General features: G+C 31.7%; 3 protein-coding genes across 8 annotated transcripts; 1 reads left to right on the top strand and 2 right to left on the bottom strand.

The window, feature by feature from the left end:
• Positions 1-1,427: 1,427 nt before the first annotated feature.
• Positions 1,428-23,117, top strand: Leash (leash). The gene is made up of 3 exons (XM_075289308.1): positions 1,428-1,907; positions 17,517-18,926; positions 20,996-23,117. Exons 1-3 carry the CDS (start codon positions 1,793-1,795, stop codon positions 21,052-21,054), a joined length of 1,584 nt encoding a protein of 527 aa, XP_075145423.1. The 5' UTR covers positions 1,428-1,792; the 3' UTR covers positions 21,055-23,117.
• Ak3 (Adenylate kinase 3) lies at positions 5,425-9,751 on the bottom strand. 5 transcript variants are annotated; one of them, XM_075289302.1, is made up of 4 exons: positions 9,622-9,751; positions 9,479-9,522; positions 9,095-9,372; positions 5,425-6,302 (listed from the first exon to the last, which is right to left on the bottom strand). In XM_075289302.1, exon 4 carries the CDS (start codon positions 6,214-6,216, stop codon positions 5,551-5,553), a length of 666 nt encoding a protein of 221 aa, XP_075145417.1. In that variant the 5' UTR covers positions 6,217-6,302; positions 9,095-9,372; positions 9,479-9,522; positions 9,622-9,751; the 3' UTR covers positions 5,425-5,550. The 5 variants fall into 5 exon arrangements, with proteins under 5 accessions (XP_075145417.1, XP_075145418.1, XP_075145416.1 ...); XM_075289303.1 differs by having other exon boundaries at positions 9,129-9,372; XM_075289301.1 differs by lacking the exon at positions 9,095-9,372.
• On the bottom strand, positions 10,601-14,827 carry LOC142220270 (tetratricopeptide repeat protein 14 homolog). Of its 2 annotated transcripts, none has more exons than XM_075289299.1 (10): positions 14,726-14,827; positions 14,148-14,458; positions 13,683-13,894; positions 13,360-13,571; positions 13,036-13,245; positions 12,541-12,962; positions 12,359-12,430; positions 12,097-12,287; positions 11,881-12,029; positions 10,601-11,821 (listed from the first exon to the last, which is right to left on the bottom strand). In XM_075289299.1, the coding sequence occupies exons 2-10, from the start codon at positions 14,431-14,433 to the stop codon at positions 10,735-10,737; spliced, it is 2,841 nt and encodes a 946-aa protein (XP_075145414.1). In that variant the 5' UTR covers positions 14,434-14,458; positions 14,726-14,827; the 3' UTR covers positions 10,601-10,734. The 2 variants fall into 2 exon arrangements, with proteins under 2 accessions (XP_075145414.1, XP_075145415.1); XM_075289300.1 differs by having other exon boundaries at positions 12,097-12,284.
• Positions 23,118-24,298: the final 1,181 nt, after the last annotated feature.

Here is a 24,298-nt window from a genome sequence, read left to right as displayed (position 1 = left end):
CTATGAGCATCGTAAGCGAATCTTTTTCTCTTGAAAATGTACCAATAAAATTTCGTTAGTGTCGAATTGGGTATAACGATCAGTATGGAATTCTAGCAGAAATTTCATTTGAATACCAATAACACAGCTTTGCCATGTATTTCGTTGTATACAGTCGATAAAAACGCAATAAGCAATGCATTTCTTATGGATTGAGGTATTATCGTTTTCGGGCCAATAACGCAGTTTTGTCATGTATTTCTTTTGAGGAAAAATTAACTATTGATAACAACGGCTTCTAATGGGTGGAAGAAATTATCGCCAGAGGTACACATAGGCTTTAAGAAATACATGAAAAATTGATAACGACTTTCGATAGCAAAAATTTACATACATTTCTTTCTTTCTCCGACAAAAACTGGCAAACGTTCTTTTAAAGGCGCAAACAACAGCAATTTTCGTTAGAGGTGCATACCGGCCTTGAGAAACACATTGCAAAACTGATTTATCGTCATGTAACAGGAATTTTCGCAAGACGTTATTACCGATTGTTTATATTATGTTCTCATAAGAAAATTAGGGAAAATTTGACTTATGGGTGATAATTTATTATGTTTTGTCTTTTCACAATCTATTACAGATGTTCCACTGTACAAGTATATTTTTAATAGCTCTCATACATGCATATATGAATTTGTGACTGTAATTGGACTACCATTCATGCAATTATTTAATTGTTAATCTTTATAGTGAAGAGCAACACAGAGTACAACAGATGACGATTGGGCATGGCTTAGTGCAACTTTTTTTGTTGGGCTACGCAGGACATCGGGATACCGATGACATCGGGATACCGAGAAAAAAAGAACACAACCGATAACATCCTCCAAAAACCCGGTATACATGCCATGAGAAATGCGTTGCTACCGAAAATTCCGTGAGGCGTTTTTACCGATTGTATACATTTTGCTCCCATAAAAAATGTATTGAAAAACTGTGTTGTTATCACGCAAACGATATTTGCACTAAAGAGGTGTATACCGGTGTTATCATAATAAACTCTTCGTATTGAGCCCAATTTAAGGCTCATATGCACCTCTAACGAAATTTCCGCTAGCCTTAAAAAATACATTGGTTGTTTTTCTACCGAAAATTCCCTGAGGAGTTATTATCGATTGTTTATATATTTCTTCCATAAGAAATACATTGAAGAAGTATATTATTGGCAAGCAATAGTAATTTTCATAAGGGCTGTATACCGGGCTTTAATGAAAATCTCCCCATTGATAACTATAGCCTTCATTGTAGATTGCACATCGTATATTATTGAAAGTTATTCTGCTAAAAAACGTTCATTTGATTTTCGAAAGTTGACATCACTCTTCTTTCTCTCTTTCAGAGATTGCTATTGTCATTTATTGGTCTCTCTATTCTTGTCATTCGGAAAATCGCATAGAACCAACAAAGTTGGCTAGTTTGAGTAAATAAAATAATAAAAAATTAAAACTAAATTAATAAAAGAATCTCAAACATATAAATGATATAAGTACGGGCGCGTGCTACGAACATTCAATGGAATATATGAAAACGTGAAATTGAGAATTTAAAGAATCTCCTCTACCTATAGCCAAAATTTGGACAGGAAGTTATTTTTGGAAAATTAGTGAGATTTTAGATCATAATGTAATGGTGAAAAGTGGCAAACGCGGGAGAAGAGGAATGTCTTAGCAAATTTTTTTTTGTTTTATTTGGAAACAATAACTAAATACTAAAGCAAAACCACCGTTGTTGTTATTAAAAGTGCACAAAAATTATGGAAAACGAACGTTTACGTATAACTTTGGATAAGCCCGATAAACTTTACATAGCAGGTCAAACAATAAAAGGAGATATTTGGCTAAATCTAACCAAACGCACAAAAATTAGAGGTAAGTTTTTGTCAGCAATAAATGCAAATAATTGAAAAATAGGCTCATTGTATGTGATGCGATTGAATCACCATATCTTCTTTGTGTGTAATTGAGTTCGGAAAATCATCGGATTCAATTGATGTCGAAAGTTTGTTTACTTTGACTTCTTTTTTGTGCTTCTTTTAATGACATTTAGCAAACAAAGAAGAGTGGTAGTAAAATTACATCTTAAGGCTGCCTTGTGCTTATATCTTGTATGTGTGTGTATATAGTTATTGTTCTTTGATCGTTTTCTGAATTGTCTTGTCGACCCATTCAATTCTTCTCAATATAACAAATAACAACTAAAATTTTTTGTTTTGTATTATTTTGCAATGCCTTCAAATTGTTTTTCCTCTTTCCAATAAGAATACTTTATGGGAGCGCTGCTTTTAGGGTTACCAAAGCACATTGCTTATTTGCAAAAATACGGGGATTCAAGTATAATCCCAAAGAATGGTGAATAGTCAAAGTGAGCCTGAATGTTAATCTGGCTGCCACTTTAACCTAACCTATCAGAACCGGTTTTATTAACGATTATTTACTTACATCCTGTTTCTGTGTGTCGATCGAGCTCTATCAATCTACTGAAATGGAAACAAACAGCTGAATTTATAACCAAAAAACAGCTGTTTCCTTGCATTTCAGTCGATCGATATAGATCGTTCGTCATATGGAAACAGGCTGTTAGACTTTAGAACCGAATAACCGGTTACAGCCGCCAGGAAAAAAATTGTTGTTGTAATCTACTCTTAGAGTTCTACCATCTATGAAGTTTTGGAAGAAATCTGAGAGGTATAGCTAAACTAGAGTTTAGCCGAATATTTTGACAAACTTTCATTTCTATAGAAAATTTTGACCAAATTTTATTTCTATAGAAAATTTTATAAAAATTTTATTTATTTTATTTTTTATTTATCCATTCAGAGCAAAAATAAATAATTACAATGGACTACTCTCTAGAGTTGCGTACAATATTCATACATAATAATACATAAGGTGTGCAAAAAAGATGTTGAATACTTATAATAAACAATCATTTACACAAAACTGAGAAGTGTATAATTAAGCAAGAAACAAGAAAAGATAATTTTCTTTTGTATGTTTTAATAGGAATACTTCTTTATATAAAAGGAAAGAAAAGAAGAAAAATATATATAAAAAAATCTTAGTAGTAGCTTAAAAATATGTATATATTTATTTATGACAATGTAAATAATCAGTCTTGAAAGTCGAGTAACTACTTAATTATGACTCACAAAAATATTGAATAAATTTGTTTCGATATTTCAGTATTCAAAAATTATGTAAATAAACTAACAAATATTTATGAAAGTTCCCAGTGTAAACATACAGTAATTATAGTGGAGTAACTACTCGAAAATTCTATAGAAACTTTTATAAAAATGTTCTTTCTATAGAAAATTTTGTGAACATTTTGTTTCTATAGAAAATTTTGTCAAAAATGAATTTTTATATATCTACAAAAAATTTATGAGGTACAACTGTGACAACCGTGATTACAATACAAAACAAAATTTTATTTTCTTTAAAATTCAGTCTAAAGGAGCTGTTGACAATATACTTCCAATGGAATTTTTGTTGAAATTTAGTAAAAAGTACTTTTTTATCTTTTTTGTACTTTCTTAAAAATTGTATTTATTTTCCATTGCTGCTGGCCGCTGACCTTGACAATTAATAAATATAAATTTCCATAATGAATACAAACATGCAAATTGGAGAATAATAACATACTTTCATCGGGCATCATAACTGGAGAATTGGCAACTCTGTCAACTCATTTTCTCTGCTTTCGTATTTTTTAACCCTACCCGTCTGCATCGACTGAGAGAATGTTAGTGATGCTACAACATAAAAATAAACAAACCAGCAAATTTGTTTTTACTAACACGAAAACCGACCAAATTGCATGAGAATTTCTTGGACTATATCGCATTGAATTAACATATTTAGTTCAAACGCACAATAAACGAAAATCAGTTTTGTTTATGTTTACCCAAAATAATCTAAAATAAATAAAATACATGTATTTATTTGCAATATATTTTAATTTTGATTTAGAAATTCATAGACATCATAATAGTTGACAACACTTGAGAAGAGCGATAAAGGTAATTTCGTGTTTATTGTGGTGCTACACCTTAAATCACATATAACGAACTTTCAATCTAACATGCAAAGTTCAAAATTGTTATATAAACATTAATGAAAATTTATTGGGAATAAATATGTAGGTAGGTGCGAATATTTCTTCATATTAGCCAATTAAAACTATGTTGATTTATAAATCTAATTTGCGATAGTGACAAAAGCTATATATGAGGAAAAAGACATTTGTCAAAGGATATTCAAAATGATATTAGTAAAAAATTACCATTAAAGAGGTCGAAATAAAACAAACATAGTGAAAAATGAATGGCTTTATGTTTATGATTTATGGTTGTATACTTATAAGGGAAACTTAAAATGTTTGTTAAGAACAGACTACCTCGATTTACCGTTAGAGGATTAGCATATTAAAAAAACATTGATTCACCATGTGCGCCTCCTTGATAGTGCCAATCTTAATAATTTTGCCTAAAGTACTAAGATAATGTGAGGTAATATGTTCATTCACTACCACCTTCAATTGAGTGGCTATTGTTATAATATCGGAAATCTTATCAGGAAGTTGTCTTTGGTTTAAAATAAATGATTTTGGGTTTTCTTCCTTTATGTGTCGGCGGATTGTCCTCAAATCTTTTTCAGTAAAATAGCTGGTAATACCAGTAGATATTTAAGACATACCCTCATACCTTTATATTTGTCATTGTTTGGGCATTTTGAAGATTGTAAACTTATGGTTCCAAATTCATGTTAAATTAGCTTCTTCGATGTACCTAGGTGGTAATGGAGAGAGCCTATTTTCATCACATCTTATGTTGTTGGGACTTTAAATGTTACATTTAATTTTTTCATAAGAAACTGATTTATGTTTGTTGAGTTTCGACGCAATTCTCCCTTGCAATATCGTCTAAATCTATGTAGTGGATTCTAGTGCTGAGTTTTTGATATAGGCATCGACTAGCGAGCAGTGTTACTTTTGTACTATTACAAGTGTCGATTATAACCACCCCATTTTAGATCTGACCCTTAGGTTAGGTTAGGTGGCAGCCCGATTTATCAGGCTCACTTAGACTATTCAGTCCATTGTGATACCACATTGGTGAACTGACCCTTGAAAGGTTAATATTTAAAATAAATTTAGAATGCATTGTTTCCGAAACATTTATAAAAATAAATGTATATATCTAATCTAAGGTATTAGGATAATGAACAATAAACTTGAACTCAATAATCGACACTAACAGAAGAGATAACATATCACTCTCAATTGGGGAGCAATTAATTTCATTTTCATTTGTTATAAGTTTTTCCTTCGATTTGTTGTACGTTTTTTTTTGAATTTTCTATATTAAACACCATTGCAATGTAATTATTTTCTGATAATAAAATTATTTTTATTGGTCTTTTTTTAAAAAAGATTATTGTGCTCTCTATTATATATTCCTTTAAAAATAATTAAGTAAACAATAGAATGATTATAATTTACAACTACATTTTATGCTCTATTTGCAATTAAAGATTTCGTTCTCTCCACTAGGAATTTTTCCACCTTTGGCCATATTTCTGCAGTAGTTTTTCCTTTGAAATTTGTAACTAAATTATTTTCATAATAATAATCCAAGACAGGTTTCATCATCTCTTCATAGATTTTCAAACGCTCTGCCACAATTTCGGGTTTGTCATCATCTCTTTGAACCAAATCCTCTCCGGTAATATCATCCTTACCAGGTACTTTGGGTTCATTAAAACCAATATTGTAAACACGACCAGAAGCTAAATGTATCCAACGTCCTTTAACCCGATCTATAATTACCTCATGAGGTACTTCCAAATTAATCACGGCATCTAAATCGACTACAGCAAGACGTTCTGCTTGAACTCTGGTCCTTGGGAAACCATCCAACATCCATGATTTATCAGCGGATTCTTGTAATCTACTCATAACACATTTAATAATGAGATCATCTGGCACAAGTTTTCCTTTATCGATGTAAACTTTTGCCTGTTTACCCAAGGCGGTATTGTTTTTAACATTCAGACGTAATATATCTCCGGGCGATATGTGGTCAAATCCAAATTTATCAACAATACGTTTGGATATAGTTCCTTTACCCGAGGCGGGAGCGCCCAATATAACTGCTCGAAATAATTTGGGAATCATTTTAGTTTTCAGTTTCTAGCGTTCTTAATGTGGATTGAAGAATACGCTGTTTTTTCTATGTTTATTTGCCAATATGCGAAGTGAGACTAAAAATATAAAACAAGAATATTTATGTTGATAAGCGTGTTAAAGTATAGTCGCTATAAAACAATATGTACCATATAGTCTCAATGAAGATAACGTTATATTAACTGAATTTATAACAAGATTTTTGTTTTGGTTTGTTTGTTATCGGTTAAATGATAGCAACATACTGGCAGTCATTCACCCATTCTTAATAATTTTGTAATAGTTTGTAAATGGAATATGAATATGAATTTACCTTGAAATTGATATTGAAATTATATTGACGGCTTATGATAAATGTATACAGAGAGAGAGAAAAAGAGAACTAACTAACATGAACCGTATACACTATTCAAACCAAAAGTTTGACTAAATTTTCTATAGATATAAAATTTTGGCAAAATTTTCTATAGAAATAAAAGTTTGACAAAATTTTCTATCGAAATAAAATTGTGACAAAATTTTCTATAGAAATAAAATTTTAACAAAATTTTCTATAGAAATAAAATGTTGACAAAAATTTTCTACAGAAATAAAATTTTTTACAAAATTTTGTATAGAAATTTTGACAAAATTTTCTATGGAAATAAAATTTTTGACAAAATTTTCTAACGAAATAACGTCTCGGAAAAATCTTCTATAGAATAAAATTTTGACAAAATTTTCTATATAAATCAAAATGTTGACAAAAATTTTTATAGAAATAAAATTTGGCAAAATTTTCTAAAGAAATCAAATTTTGGCAAAATTTTCTATAGAAATCAAATTTTGGCAAAATTTTATATAGAAATAAAATTTTGGCAAAATTTTCTATAGAAATAAAATTTTGAGAAAATTTACTAAAGAAATCAAATTTTTACAAAATTTTCTATGGAGATAAAATTTTTGACAAAATTTTCTATAGAAATCAAATTTTGACAAAATTTTCTATAGAAATCAAATTTTGACAAAATTTTCTATAGAAATCAAATTTTGACAAAATTTTCTATAGAAATAAAATTTTGACAAATATTTTCTATAGAAATAAAATTTTGACAAAAATTTCCTACAGAAATGAAATTTTTTACAAAATTTTCTATAGAAATTTTGACAAAATTTTCTATGGAAATTTTGACAAAATTTTCTATGGAAATAAAATTTTTGACAAAATTTTCGAACGAAATAACGCCTTGGAAAAAATTTCTATAGAAATAAAATTTTGACAAAATTTTCTATATAAATCAAAATGTTGACAAATTTTTTTATAGAAATAAAATTTGGCAAAATTTTCTATAGAAATCAAATTTTGGCAAAATTTTATATAGAAATCAAAATTTTATATAGAAATAAAATGTTGACAAAATTTACTATAGAAATAAAATTTTAACAAAATTTTCTATAGAAATACAATTTTGATAAATTTTTCTATGGAGATAAAATTTTCTATAGAAATAAAATTTTGACAAAAATTCTCTATAGAAATAAAATTTTGGAAAAACTTTCTATAGAAATAACATTTTGACAAAATTTTCTATAGAAATACAATTTTGGAAAATTTTCTAAAGAAATAACGTTTTGGAAAAATTTTCTATAGAAATAAAATTTTGACAAAATTTTCTTTAGAATTAAAATTTTGACAAAATTTTCTAAAGAAATAAAATTTTGACAAAATTTTCTAAAGAAATAAAATTTTGATAAAATTATCTATAGAAATAACATTTTGACAAAATTTTCTATAGAAATAAAATTTTTGACAAAATTTGATTGTTTTGTAGTTTTTGGTAGAATTTTCTCCAAATTTTGGTAGATTATTTTTCTCGGCTCGAGTGGCAACCGTGCTATGGGCACGACAGTCTTGTTTGTGTGTACATTCGATTTACTTATAACGCAGGGCACTCGAACAGAAGGTGCTCAAGTCTTTGGAAAACTCTCTATTTTGGCAATGGCCCGTTTTCTCACATATCAGTAGTGTTAATTTAAATATTGAGAACATTGATCCATATTTTCCAATTAAGTTGTGGAGCCATCGCAATCATTTGAGATAGAAATAGTTGAGGGTCCATTATAAAGTTTGCGCAGATTTCTTTATAAATGGATACATACTGACGCAAATCTTTCATCGAAATGGCCGAGTAACTACATATTACCCTCATATAGATGCCTTGCACCACGAATATACCAGGGTAGTAGTCTTGAAACTACCTTCTATGAATGCGGGGAACTACATTCCCTTGGTGCGTTTGGCTATTATGACTATTTAAAGGTTCAAAAGCACACAGATAAGCAAATTTTACAGGGAATTATGACCGACATTTACATAGGCTAACGATTGGTTAAAAAAAAGAGTACGATGAATAAAAAATAATTTAATTGAAGGGTGCTTGGTGATTTTTCTTTTGGGAATCCCTGTCTACTCTAGGTATCAGATAATAATGTTTAATATTTACGTTGTCGAATCTAATTAGCTCTTATTTATCTCTATATTAGGGTAGGCTCAGTTCTCGGACGAGGGATGAGTTGTAGTGCTTGTTGTGTTTACAAATATTGGATATGAAATACATGAATAAGAAAGGTGTGGATAGACATTTTTTCAAGGTAAGGTGCTCCATGATGGCAAAAATTAGGCATCGAAACCCAGAGCTGTAGTACAAAGATTATGATGATCAATTTTTATACAAAAATTAGTCATTTTTCATTTGAATCGTTCATATTATGTTGCACTGCTCCAAATTCTTAAGTCAGCATATCCTATACAAAAGGGCAAAGATGTTTAGCTATCCCATGTATTTGGCTAACAATTGTTACAACGTATTTAAATTTAGCCAAAACATACCTGATAGAATTATAAACAAATTAGATGTATTTACATGGGTGGAATCTTGTAGTTTATGATTCACTCTCCAATTGTTTCTTTATACAATAGTAGTAGTATAGTAATCTCCTCCTTCCGTTGGTAGAGTACCAACAATCAAAGCATTGGTGAAAGCTCAAAGTCCATCCACACATCCGGGTGGGTAGAGCAGGCATTTACAAGTATGCAATTGATTTTAATTGAACTTTAACCAAATGGAATTAACTGTAAATTGATGATGAACACCGGGACAAGTGTTCCTATTTAAAAATATACCAACACATTTTAGTTTGTTTTGTCTTTCATTCAATTCACTTGGATACATTAACTAAAAATATTTTGCTTTATAGCTAAATCGTTCCTCACCTGACAACTGTAGTCTATGTTTTTTTTAGTTTTCTGGTTTCGACCTAATTTAAAACAAAAAAAAAACTAGTTTAGCATTTCGTTGAAGTTTAAGTTTGTTGAATTTACATAGAAGTATATATTATTTCAGATAGCACACATACCTTTGGATCAATTGGTAAATGTTTAACTACAACAAATGTTAAAACCACACAGTTTGCGATTTAGGTTTTATCCGTCAGATTGTTTCGCTTGTGTAAAATTAAACAAAACATTAAATGCATTCCCTCTCTCTAGTATATTAATTCTCTCTACAAATGCCATGAACAGTGTTGCCTATAGCCGACAAGCAAAAAACGCCAAAACAAATGGCTTCTTTAATAATGGGCCGTTCTGACCAGATATTAGGTCTGTTTGCATACTTTTACAATAAAAATATTCTAGTAAATACTTGCAAGAGAGTAAACATAGATTTTAACCTCTCTGTAAAAATGTCGAAATATATTGCATGTATTTTTGTGAAAGTATGATTCATCTAAAGTTGTGTAAGTATGATTCATCTAAAGTTGTATAGATTGTTAGTTATTGTTTAATTTATTTTTTTAATACTTACTATTTTACATCTTACAATATGTGTCCAAATGAGTTTATTATGAATTTTCCTGTTACATTATTGTTAGTATGAGAAATGTATTTTACGTATTAAATCAACAGCTAGAAATTACTACTACTAACTCTTGCAAGTTTTTACTGGGAAGAATATCTAGCAAAAAACTTGCAACTTCTCTATTTCTCAATTGTTTGATGTCTCTTTGACTATCGTTTGCCTTTTCCAGTAAAAATTTGTGTTTTGCCAACAAAAGAGAGAGGTTCAACAATTGTGGTATTACAAAAGATCTAATAATCGAACCGGCCACTGCCACCAAACCTAACCTTACCCCCATATAAACCTATGTTCGGTTTTTGTTGAATTTCAATTTTATAGAGTTATGCTATCGCTCTCGGCAATGTGTATTAAGGCTATATTTTTAACTCAATAATGAGAAAAGAGCGGTCTAAACCTTCATTTTCATTTTTTTTTCATTTCATTTATTCATTTTACCTCTGCATACCAACAACCCAAAAAAATAAAAACAAATAAAATTAATTTTTATTTGTAATTTATTGCATGTACTGAATTTTTCTCATGTCTTATTCTTTCTTATATTCCACACATTTGAAATGCAACTTAGACTATCGAACTATAATATTATATAAAATAAACTGAAAATAAAAGTTTACCACTTATTCGGTTTTTTGAGAATATCCTTGTCATTTTCAATAATATTTTGTTTGCGTTCCCTTTGCGCTTTACTAATAATTTCGTCAATTTCCTCAATGGTGGGATCATCACCAGAATGATTATCGTTGTATTTATCATGAGGCCACTTATCATTGGATGACGAGGGGTTTGGACTTTTGGGCGATCCACTGGCTTGGGGATTTTTCCAAACACGATTGCCAAAATTTGATGCATTGTAACCACCGCGGAATCCTCCACGGCCGCGTCCTCTTCCCCGACCACGATAGCTTCCGCGACTCCATGGAGAGCGTGATCGGTGTCTATACCTACGGGATGAGGATCGTGATCGTGAACTACGATCACTTGACGGCGAACGCCATCTGCGTCCTCTTGATCGAGAACGTGAACGTGAATCTCGCTTACGTCTAGAATAGGAACCTGAACGTGACGAATAACTGGACATGGATGAAGAACGTCTTCTACGCCTGCCACTCCCATAACGACCTCTTGAAAGGCTTCGTGATCGAGAAGATTGCCAATGACGACGTCCACGACTTCGACTTCGGCTTCGGCTTCGTCGTCGGGAATGGGATCTGGAACGCGTTGTTGAGCGATCACGTGTATCTGTTGTTCGTCCTCGAGGTGACGCCAATTTGGGGCTAGAACTACGGCTTCTATCCAGAGGTGGAGGTGTAGTTAGCCGTACTAAGCCAAATTTATCAACCTTAACTGGCCTTTTGATTTGAAACGAAAATTTTTGAACATTTTTTGTATTACTCGTTGTTGATGTCGTTGGGACTTGAGCTGCTTGCTTGGGAAATTTACCAAAACCTATTGTATGGTATCCGACGTTAACAACGCTACCTCCTGGACCACCACGAGTATTTGCAGTTGTCCTTATAGATGGCGCCGGTGGTGGCGATTCAGACTTTTCTCTTTTCCTTGCTCCAAATAGGGTGGATGTTGATGGTTGGTCCAGTAACTCCTGGCGTTTTCTAAGAAGTTCTATTGATTTCTCATATAATTTTAAATTTTCATTCAATGCCATTTCTCTAGACTTTATTTCGTCCACAGCTCCATATCTGAAAATATTATAAGGTGTATTTGTCTTTTTTCATATCTTAAAAAAGCGACATCTTACTTGGGAGTATCTAAATCTTTTGATGACTTAGTACCTTTCTTAGACTTTTTAGACTTTTTGGACTTTTTAGTTTTTTTCTTATCTTTTTTGTGTTTTGAGGCTTCCTGCAAAAGCTTACGAACTCTTGTTTCAGTATCATCTTCATCAAGCTAAAATTGTATGTGATTCCGTGTAGAGTTTTGCAAATGATAGAATCGAAGAAATAATGATATCTACCTTGAAATCATCGGGAAACACTTGTTGCTGCGGTATTTGATCGTGCGCTTGATTTGGTTGTTCAATACACATATAATACGGTTGTTCAAAATGTCTTTTGGAAGCTTCAAGTTCTTGGGCATGGAGAGCCAATTTCTTGCTTAGAGGAGACAAGGAACTTTCCTTTTGATTATTTGTGGTGGTAGGCTCTTCTAGAATATGTGGATAAATCATACCTTATATGTTAGCGAAAGAAGTTCTTTATTTAAGCTTTTTTACTTACCATCCGAGTCCGTTTCAGAATCTGAGGATGAATCTTCCGACTCAGAAAAAAGACTAACCGTAGGGATTTTATCTAAAATTGCAGACGATGGATAAAACAAGCCTTTAATATTTTTGACTATTAAGCCTCATTGATGACTGAAAACAAAGGAAAGTAATTTCAAAAGCAATTCTGTTATTTACCTGTGGGTTGGTTAGCCATGCCTCGCAACGTGGGACGTTGTATAGCATCCACAGAGGCTCCAGTTCTTTGTTGTATGGCTTCTAAAAGCATACTAGCTTGATCATGGTTTGGTATAATATTTAAACAATCACGATATGCCTTTGCTGCCTCTTGTATACGATTGTCTTCTTCATAACTACGACCGAGGGCTACTAAAGTTTCACCCATATACTTTCGAGCATTGGCATGAAATGAATTAAGCTTAAGTGCTTTTTCAAAATCTTCCACAGCTTTTAAGAAAGAGCCCTTGTTGGCAAATAAAGCGCCACGGGCAACAAGACCTTCAACGTTACGCGGATCTATGCTTAAAGCCTTATTCAGGCATTGGAATGCTTCGACATGTTGACCCACCTTAAAATATTCAATGCCTTCAGCAACCGATCTGAAATAATATAAAATCATTTCTTTGTGAACTTACGAGTTATTTTGGATCAAAAAACAAGAATAAAACTTACCTAAAAGCCCATTTGCTGGCTTGAGTTTGTCTCAATTCTTTTGCATATTCATGTGGTGGAAATGGATTTTTCAAACTATGCATCATTGTGAAATTATCATTGACATTTAGACCAACAATTGAATAAAGAATGTCATAATTTGGATTTTCCAATTCTTTAGCATCGTACAAAATCTGTTCAAAGGACTTGTTAGCATTTTCATTGATTTTACTGATGTATCCACAATACAAATGAAAGTATATGGATGAGGAAAAAAAGAGAATAAATGATACACATGTCTAATGTAAGATCACGTTATTTCATATATAATCTATTGCAACATACCTGTATAAATGTGGCAATTCTTCTTCTGTAATTTTGCCCAATTTTTTGTTTTTATGAGTATCAAATAATGACTCCAAACTTAGGGTCATACGTTCGGCATCTATAGACATATCGACAAGCTCACAACGTACGAAATCATTGGCTACTAGCTGTACTGGTAGTCCATTTTTCTCGGTTAGTGGAGGACCACACAAGTGAGTAGGTATATAAGTCTAAAAATTAAAATGTTCAATTTTCTTTGCTAGGAATTGGGATATGATTATATTTTGAATTGTAGATATCAATGAATAACCTTAGCCAGATTAATCCTTGGATATATTTACCTTAAGTTTATAATCTCTCAAAAGTTTAAAATCATTCTCATCTGTACATAAGGGCTTCACCGGTAATGGCATTAAATTAGATTTTCCTCTTATGACCTGGGCGTAGACAATGTCGCCTGTCTTCAAGGATTCCAAAATATGCCTTTTCACTTTATCCTCATGTTTTGTCAAATAGATTTCATACGGTGGCATTTCCACCACAATTGAGGCATCTAAAATAAAAACACTTAAGTGTAGCAGCACACAATATGCCCATTGAAGATAATAACCGAAGGCTTACCATCAACTTTACCAAAAATTTAAATTAAAGAGATATAATCAACAAAAAATATACGAATCTCCTAGGGAGACATTACTCAAATAGCTTTCTTACAACATATTTGGAATTTTTTGTGTTATTCTCCTTCACTTCAAAATAACAATCTCACTTCAAACTTAATCTCGCCTTGACACTTTCACACTTACTTTTATCATCGATATTGCGCTCAAGCTTTGAGGGACGGGCCGGAATTTTATTCGAATCTTTATCGTAAAGATCTACGGCTTTACGGGCCAAAAATTGATGTAATTTTAGACGTTTGGCTCTATCCTGGAAAGTGAAATGTTTTTGTCTTTCCATATAAATGCTGTAGTTGCCATCTTCGGGTACACCAACCGCCCGCAAATCACCGGCACCTCTCTCATCGTCCCATATCTTTTGCATGGGCTTCCCATGAAAGCATAGTGCCCTTTTAATGAGATCTCCATCCATTTCTCTTGGATTGTTCTACGTATTACTGTAATAAGTAAATACAAGTGAATTTAATAATGCTCAATGCTCATTGTCAAATAAATATTTATTTGTTGAGGCCTTCTTAATTTTTATGTGTGTGTGTGTGTGTCTTTTATGTATAACACAAGAACTTGATGGGCCTCTATGATGGTATACATTACCTTAGATACTTTTGAACAATACAAGTTTTATATTTCTTGGTACATTATTTCAAATTGGATAAAGAGAAAAACAAAGTAAACGTTAAATATAATAAATTTTGTGAACTTACCCTGCAACCAATTTTCTTCTTTTTGCTATACTTGCTGTGTTTTACCAAAGCACAGTGCACGGCCGATAGTGTAATTGACGGCGTTGTGACATATGTACCTGCGGCGTTTCATAATCTGTGTTGCCAACTAATGAGAAGGAAAATAGCTAGAATAAACAAATTTAAAAGCAGAAAATAGCAAAATTCTTTAGTTATGCTTAGTACTAAGTTCGCTTCTGCGAAAAACGAATATCTTCTATCTATCTTTGTAAATAGGATCTCAAATCCAAGGATGTTAACTTATTTATGCGAAATAATATAGCTGCCTATTTTTTCGTGCGAAAAATACAGGGTTTTATAAATATATGTTCGAAAATGATCAAAACTAATGGTTTTTTCTTTTCCGAAAAAAGTGCTTTGCCTTCATTTTGTCTGTACAGAATGCGCATTTTTAAAATGTTGCCAGCAACCTAAAAAATGCTGTCGTTTCAGCGGGCAGAAAAGAATTCAAAAAAGGAAACAGGGCAATCGCAGCACTCTCGTTTGTCGGCGGTGCTGAAAATGCCCGCAGTTTGCCTCTATGCGTGGCGCTATTTTAACAAAAGAATTCGAAGCCTTTTCGCACTTTTGCCTGTTTTTTAGAAAAGAACCTAAAAAGTAAATTTTCCGGGCAAAATGCAAAAAAGTGCGCATTTCATACTAGAAAAGAAAACGCCATAAAACTTCGCATTAATTCCGCGCTAAAGTTTTTTATATGGAGTATAACAGTTTTTCGTGCGAAAACGTGATCTTAGTACTAGACTTTAGAAAAAAAAATATCTAACAGGACTGTTCCCATAATCGTAATCCCAAAACATTTCGATTTCTTCAATTAGGCTTGTTCCGCATATCGCAAGAATTTTCCGATTTCAAATCGATGAGACTTGCCTATGCGAATTCAAAATAATCAATTTTTCAAAGGTATTGTAAAGCTTGTATAAAATATGCTTGACAATAATAATAATGTACTTGTAAAGTAATAATCGCGTATATTTTGCGGCAATACCATTTTGATACAATCTACTGAAGGGAAGTTTTGCGTTTCGCATATCGTGTTCCAAATATTACGATTTTATTTAGAAACTGCTGAGAATGAAACTCAATGCAACACTGAGTAGCATGGCGCCAAAATTGTTTTGCTAATTTTCGCTAATTTTGCGGCGTCGATGTATTTAGAAATAGACCATTGCATTCAAAAAAGCCATTCCTTGTAACTTATTATTGTTTTCTTTTTCAAAAAAAAAATTGCTGGACTAAAATGTTTTTTCTTCAACAGCTGATTTTAACTGCTATGACACATTTTGGAATTGAAATTTTGCGATTTTCAATTCCATACGTTTTCGCGCGATTTCCGGAACAAGCAATTATAAATCGCACGATTTTATTTTCGATACAAATCGGAAAATTTTGTGAAATTGGGAACAGGCCTGTAAAAGATTTTTTTTTTAATTTTCGAATTAAAATTTGCAATTTTAAACAAGTAATTCAAAAGAATCTGCATTGTTTGATGTTGCGATAAGAACAATTATTTACAATATTTTTAGGGTAAATTTTATACTGGTTCCATTTTCATTAAAACGAAATAAATTTCTATACATAATGCCATCAATTTCTTAGCAATGTTTTCACAATGCTCTCTTGGCTAAATATTCGTCCAACCTTTACAGTTCCCATAATGAGATATTCTGACCTACGGTGCCCCTAGAATGAACTTCTGGTGTACAGTTCCCATACTGGCCATACCGCTCCCTAACAGAGACCTTCGAGCTTACAGTTTCTCCACTGAGACTCCGGGTCTACAGTTCCCATACTGAAACCATCGGCCATACCGTTCCCTAACTAAGACCTTCGAGCTTACAGTTTCTCCACTGACCATGGCAAAGACAATGACGCTATTTAATTCAGCAAATCAAATGGGAGTTTCAATCGAATTGGGTGAAATATGGAGTAGGCTCAAGACGTGAAATTAGGTCTATATATATATTTATGGACCTATATCAGTTTATACCTAAATGTGATCCCAGTTGGCCGTTATATTTCCTATGGGTACAATAAAAATGTAATAAATTTCAGCTATAATTTTCACGCTTTATGTACATTGACGCTAATGTTGATTATTTTGACATTATAGTGACAACACAAATATAATTTACAGTAAGAGATCAACACAATCGATATATCACTAACCGATATTATTAAACAAAGCAAAATATCAAAATTGAAATACATTTCTAGCTAATAGCAATTTTAAAAATTTTGTAAAAAATCAATATTGAAAATAGCTAGAACTAGATATGAAATAGCTAAATTGGCATCATTGTTCATAATTGGCAGGAACAGTGTTGCCGTCACTGTCTCTGGAAAAAGTGTTAACTTTGAAAAATAATAATTGTGAAAAAATATATTACAATACAATACAGTTTTTTTTTAAAACAAAAAATTTAGTTTTAAGCCAATTTTCCAGCATATCTTCCTTAAAGGCGTTAGTCGATTAGATAAATGAATATATAATTAAAAAATCAATCACAAATATTAACGAAACTATTATCTTGCATTGACTTTGGTGGTTAATGCCATTATTTTCCAGTAGTTTGAATTTAAAATTAATGGGATCAATTAACTTCATGAAAAAAAAATAGTTTTTATTTATGGATTTTTGTGGTTATATTTTTTTTTTATTTAATCAATTTCTATTTACTTTCTATTCATCTCTCTGAGAACTTAAGAACTCTTTAATAATTTATTAAAATAGACACCGTTTTTTTTCTTTCAGCTATAAAGGTGCAAATTACAGGCAAAGGAAAATGCAAATGGATGGAAATTTTGCGTAAAAATTCCAATTCGAACAATGAAAGTACTCGCAGTCTCTTTTATTCCAGTAAAGAAATATATGCCCATAATGAAATACCCCTATCGGTATTCGAACCAAGAGGCATTGAGTTGAGTGCTGGAGAACATACTTTTGATTTCTCTCTTCCACTAGAATGGAATTTGCCATCAAGTTTTAAAGGTAGTCATGGATCCATTAAATATAAGCTTCGTGTACTCATACAAAGGCCATGGTCGTTCGATGAACGTCATTCGATACCCATTACGGTAATGAAAAATATGCCTTTACCTCCAATGTATCGCTTGAATCCTACTCCCTTAGAGAAACAAATTACCAAAACCATTAGTCTATTCGGTTCAAGGCCCATTAGTATGTTGGCTTTGTTGCCCGAAGATTTTGCCGTCCGTGGAGAACCATTGAGAATTTGTGTAACAGTCACCAATAATAGTGGCACAAATGTTGAGAAATTACGTTTTTGTGTTCTGCAATATGTCTGCTACTATAGCCATTTACCTTTACGGGTACAGAAAGTGGAGATAATACCGGTGGCAAATAAAGAGACCGGTTCGGTTCATAAAAAGAGTGAACGTTCATTTGCCCATGAACTCTTAATACCCGATACGGTCCAACCATCAGATGATGAGCTATCGGGAGTTATAAATATATCCTATGAATTGCGAGTTGAAGCTGTTTTGCGGGGATTCTTTAAGAATCTCGTTTTGAATATGCCTTTCAAAATGTATACCAATGAGACTGAAGCATCGGTACGTCAACCTCCACGGCCACCTGCAATACCACCATCCGATGATGGTGGTGGTAGTGATATGGGCGTTGGAAATCCTTTTGAAACTTCCTCGGGATCGAATATGTATCCACCTTTGGAGACATCAATAGGTTCACCGTCTCATTCATCACAGTATAGCAGTGAGTCTAGCTCATTGCATTCAACTACATCTGATTCATCAGCAGCTACTTTGAGTCCTGCAGTGGGGGGTATGGCACTCTCCTACACTTCGGGTTCTTCGTCCCAATTTAATAGTCCATTAAATCGTGCTAGTTTACGTAGTAATTCAAATGTACCATATATGCCTTATTCGAGTAGTCCATTGATGATAAGTTCATATCCACCACCAGGAGTACCAGTACATCAACATATGCCACCATATCCTCAATTGTCTGATTCACCACAATATACGCTAATGCCTCAGCCAAATCGTAGTAGTACACCTACAGCAACCCCACCTACATCACATTTAACTGCGGCCCATATTAGTGCTATAAGTGGACATTACGCATCGGTTTCTTCTTCCTCATATATGGCAATTAGACCACCACCGGGAGCCCATGAATTACGTGAGTATAAACATGTTATTTTTTTTGTATTTTATTCCAATGTTACACAGAAAAAAATTTCACGAAAAATTTTCCAATTAAAATCTTAATTGAGTTTAAAAAAAAATATTCAATTAAAAATTTAATTGATTCAACAATTTTTTAATTGACTTTCAAGTAATTTTTTAATTGATACTATCATTTCTGTGATTGAAGACATTTCAATTAAAAAATTTATTGGATCAATTGATTTCGTGATTGAATCAGAAAAAAATGTGTGTGTGTGTGTATACGATGCAGCAAGGATTTGAAGAAATTGGCAAAAAATTTACGACTATCGTAATGTGAAAACAAAAAACAAGAGTTATCGGCGCATAATTTCGTCCGTTTTCTTAAACCAGCTGGGCGCTAACGATCTATAACTAGAGTGATTAAAAAACCGGTTATTTTGACAGTCGGATTTTCTTGGACTTTTTCCAAGACCGATGGACGATATTTTTAAAACAAATTATCGCCACAACCGGTTCAACCAGTTTTCATAAAAACATGTAATTTTAAAGGGAAAATCTTACGAAAAAGTTAACGAAAAAAAAATCGAGTATTTATAAGAAATTAAAAAAAAATCATTCAAGTGTATGTTTACATAGGCAGAGTGATCAAAAAACCGGGGTTTTTAAAAAGTCTGTTTTTCTCAGTTATAAAAAACCGGACAAAACCGGTGGACGGTATTTTTGGAAATAAATAACCAGTTCAACCGGTTTTTACAAAAACACATAATTTTGAAAATCTTAATTTATTCTCACAAAAAATTAACGACAAAATAATTCGAGAATTTATTAAAAGTTGGGCACATTTATTTAAATTCAAGTGTTTGCTGTACATAGGTAGAGTGATCAAACAAGTGATATACCAATGTACCAAATTTCAACCGGATCGGATGATATTTGCTCCTCCAAGAGGCTTCGGAAATCAAATCTGGGGATGAGTTTATATGGGGACAATATATAAAATTGGACCGATATGGACCAATTTTTGCATGGGTGTTTGAGGTCACATACTAGGTTAGGTTTGGTATAGTGGCAGCCCGATATTTCAGGCTCTCTTAGACTATTCCGTCCATTGTGATACCACAATGGTGAACTTCTCTCTTATCACTGAGTGCTGACCGATTCTATGTTAAGCTCAATGACAAGGGTCCTCCTTTTTATAGCCGAGTCCAAATGGTGATCCACATTGCAGTGAAACCACTTACAGAAGCTTTGAAACCCTCAGAAATGTCACCAGCATTACTGAGGTGGGATAATCCACCGCTGAAGAACTTTTTGGTGTGAGGTCGAAACTGGGTTTGAACCCATGACCCTGTGTATGCAAGGCGGGCATGCTAACCATTGCACTACCTCGTATCAAATTTCAACCGAATCAGATGAATTTTGCTCCTCCAAGAAGCTCCGGAGATCAAATCTGGGGATCGGTTTATATTGGGGCTATACATAATTATGGACCTATATGAACCAATTTTTGCATGGTTGTTAGAGACCATATACTAACACCAGATATCAAATTTCAACCGGATTGGATGAAATTTGCTCCTCCAAGGGCACCGGAAATCAAATATGGGAATCGGTTTATATGGGGGCATACGTAAATGTGGTTCGATATGGCCCATTTGAAAATACCATTCAACCTACATCAATAACAACTACTTGTGCCAAGTTACAAGTCGATAGCTCATTTCGTTCGGAAGTTAGCGTGATTTCAACATTTGGACGGACGGACGGACGTGGCTAGATCGACTCAGAATTTCACCACGACTCAGAATATATATTTTTTTATGGGGGTCTTAGAGCAATATTTCGATTTGTTACAAACGGAATAACAAAATTAATATACCCTCCACCCCCATCCATCCTATGGTGGAGGGTATAACAATTAAAATCCATACAAATAAATAAATACACATCACAAACGGACTTTCGCGGGAAATTTAATTTTTTTTTAGATTTTTTGCCACAATAGTATATGGGTTTTAGTTGCGAGTGGAACTATGTGAAATTCATTTAATTATTTTTCGTTTTGTTTTCTTTTTCCAGCCCCCTCCTATGAAGAACTTTTTGGCAGTGCCACAGCTCCACCAGAAACACCAAAATGAAAATCACAAATAAACTAACTACCAAATTGAGCATTTGAAGGAGACATTTACTATAGACAAGTCAAGGCATAAACAAGTTTTTGGAAATTAAAGTTACTAAACCCATCCCACCCTTACACTCTCACTCTCTCTACACCCGTATTCCCAATGCAGGACAACAAAGGGATTTATTATAATGAAAAGCCAGTAAAATAGATTAGCTATAAATAAATGAATTTTGAAAGCTTAAAGGCATTATAAGCTTTAAGCTTTATGCAATATTTATAACAAAACAACAAATAGGAATGCTTATATATGGAATTATCAAAAAAAAAAACTAAATACGCATAAAATAGCTTACAAAGACTATTGAAGATATGGAAAAATTCAATGGAAAATAGAATAGAATTCGAATGCTTGAAATGTGTTTGAATTCATAAAACTATCAAAGGATTACTTTTCAAAAGCTTATTGAATACAAACAATTACCAAATGTTTGTAATAGAAAAAAAAGCTCTTAAGAAAGTTTAGTACTCTACAATTTACAATAGATGTCGCTTTATTGTTTTGCCCATTCGCTTTACACACATTTTTCAAATACTTTAAGAATTTCTAAAATTTCATTTCAATTAATTTCTTTTGATCCTATAATCATAGTCTTTGGTTAGCTATGAAATGAAGAAAAGCTTATTTTATTAGATAAAATATTTTGCTTTAAATATGAACAAGAATGTACATTTTTTTTTTGTATGAAATGAACGAATCAAGTTGATTATATTAATGGAAAAAATATAGAAATCAATTATTTTAGCCCCCCTAAGCACATATAAGTTTCCTTTTTTTACAAAAAAAAAAAATGAAATACCTTGTTTACTTATATTCATCTATTTCGAAAATGTAATATGAAATCAACAAACAAAACCAAATTTTCATTTGGTATTATACGAATTTTTTTTTTTAATTTTTCTTCTAGTACTAACTGCCATTTGAACAACCAACCTACCAATATCTATTTAAGTATTTCTATAAGTTTATATATGAAGTGTATTTTAGCTTCCATGAAATAACAACCAAATGAGATAAAGAAAGAACCTATGAACAAATTAAATAGCCTGTAAAGGAATTAGATTAGAGGATACATTTCCATGTAAGCCGCTTAGAAAATGTCTTATGACTCCATACCATATTCAAGAAATCAAAAATTAAAATTAGTCGTTATGGAGAATATATCACAAAATGATACCCCATTCAAATTCTAAATATAAGCCAATTACGTCGAAAATATGCCTAAGAAGTAAAGATGGGTGATTAGTGTATGGATTTCTAATTTCAGGCGAATTGGAAAAAATTGCGGTTTTTGAAGTCCATGAAGTTGAATCGGGAGATCGGTCTATATGGGACGCCCTAGCAAAACATGAGCCTATACAAACCATATTTGGCATACTCATACCAATTTTTGGACCTACAGTATCACTACTTATAGATTTTCATGCTAATCGGATAAAAATTGCGGTATCTAAAAGCCCACAAAGTCAAATCGGGAGATCAGTCTATACGGCGGAGTGGTTATGCCAAAAAATGGCCCAATACACACAATATTTGCCACACTTACTTGTTTATGGACCTATAATAACTTTAGATTTCCAATTTCAGGCAAATCATATAAAAATTTTGGTGGCTAGGAACCAAAAAAGGAAAATCGGGAGATCGGCCTATATGGGGGCTATACCAAAACATGGACCGATTCACACCATGTTCTGCACAACTATCGTAAATACCTCTGGTTTTGAAATTCAAGCAAATCGGATCCAGATTCTAAGATAAATGCCCAACACCCCATATCGGTGGGTCGGTTGATATAGGATCGAAACCTAAACCGATATAGCCCAACTTTGAACTTGATCTGCTTGCAGACAAAAAATAGAATTTATGCCAAATTTGAGCCCGATTGTGGCATTATTGAAGGTTGTAGCGTGATTTCAAGAGACAGATAGGTGGACATGGCTACATTTTCTATAGAAATGAAATTTTGCCAAAATTTTCTACAGAAATAAAATTTTGACAAAATTTTCTAAAAAAAAAAATTTGACAAAATTTTCTAAAGAAAAAAAATGTTGACAAAATTTTCTATAGAAATAAAATTTTGACAAAATTTTATATAGAAATAAAATTTTGACAAAATTTTCTAAAAAAAAAAATTGGCAAATTTTTTTATAGAAATGAAATTTTGATAAAAATTTCTATAGAAATGAAATTTTGACAAAATTTTCTATAGAAATAAAATTTTGACAAAAATTTCTATAGAAATAAAATTTTGACAAAATTTTATATAGAAATAAAATTTTGACAAAATTTTCTATAGAAATAAAATTTTGACAAAATTTTGTACTGAAATAAAATGTTGACACAAATTTTTATAGAAATAAAATGTTGACAAAACTTTTTATAGAAATAACATTTTGCCAAAATTTTGTACAGAAATAAAATGTAAAAAATTTTGTATAGGTACAAAATTATGCAAAAAAATTGTATATGAAGAAAATTTTGTAAAAATTTTATATAGAAATAAAATTATGCGAAAACTTTTTATAGAAATAAAAGTTTGGCTAAATTTTCCATAGAAATGAAATTTTGAGAAAAATTTTTATAGAAATGAAGTTTTGACAAAATTTTCTACAGAAATAAAATTTTGACAAAGTTTTCTATAGAAATAAAATTTTGACGAAATTTTCTTGAGAAATAAAATTTTGACAAAATTTTCTTTAGAAATAAAATTTTGACAAAATTTTGTTGAGAAATAAAATTTTGACAAAATTTTCTATAGAAATAAAATTTTGACAAAATTTTATATAGAAATAAAATTTTGACAAAATTTTCTTGAGAAATAAAATTTTAGACAAAATTTTCTATAGAAATAAAATTTTGACAAAATTTTCTATAGAAATAAAATTTTGACAAAGTTTTCTATAGAAATAAAATTTTGACAAAGTTTTCTATAGAAATAAAATTTTGACGAAATTTTCTTGAGAAATAAAATTTTGACAAAATTTTCTTTAGAAATAAAATTTTGACAAAATTTTCTTGAGAAATAAAATTTTGACAAAATTTTCTATAGAAATAAAATTTTTGACAAAATTGTCTATAGAAATAAAATTTTGACAAAATGTTCTATCAAAGTAAAATTTTGGAAACATTTTAACTTTTAAATGAAATTAATTTAATTTTGAAAAATTGTCCGCTGGTAGAAAATTTTGGTAGTCCAATT

This window comes from Haematobia irritans, chromosome 1, assembly GCF_050003625.1.
Source record: "Haematobia irritans isolate KBUSLIRL chromosome 1, ASM5000362v1, whole genome shotgun sequence".
Lineage (NCBI taxonomy): Eukaryota > Metazoa > Arthropoda > Insecta > Diptera > Muscidae > Haematobia > Haematobia irritans.
Note: the sequence above shows the minus strand (reverse complement) of the source record. Positions and strands in the feature narration are given on the sequence as shown.

What these genes read in the sequence shown, in the direction of transcription:
- LOC142220270 (XM_075289299.1), bottom strand. Translation starts at nt 14,433, where the DNA reads ATGGATGGAGATCTCATTAAAAGGGCACTATGCTTTCATGGGAAGCCC. An exon ending in GAATTGCCACATTTATACAG is followed by an intron (nt 13,246 to 13,359) that starts GTATGTTGCAAT and finishes TGGATACATCAG; the next exon opens with TAAAATCAATGAAAATGCTA. An exon ending in GCCAGCAAATGGGCTTTTAG is followed by an intron (nt 12,963 to 13,035) that starts GTAAGTTTTATT and finishes ATATTATTTCAG; the next exon opens with ATCGGTTGCTGAAGGCATTG.
- Leash (XM_075289308.1), top strand. Translation starts at nt 1,793, where the DNA reads ATGGAAAACGAACGTTTACGTATAACTTTGGATAAGCCCGATAAACTT. An exon ending in CAAACGCACAAAAATTAGAG is followed by an intron (nt 1,908 to 17,516) that starts GTAAGTTTTTGT and finishes TTTTTCTTTCAG; the next exon opens with CTATAAAGGTGCAAATTACA. An exon ending in ACCGGGAGCCCATGAATTAC is followed by an intron (nt 18,927 to 20,995) that starts GTGAGTATAAAC and finishes TTCTTTTTCCAG; the next exon opens with CCCCCTCCTATGAAGAACTT.
- Ak3 (XM_075289302.1), bottom strand. Translation starts at nt 6,216, where the DNA reads ATGATTCCCAAATTATTTCGAGCAGTTATATTGGGCGCTCCCGCCTCG.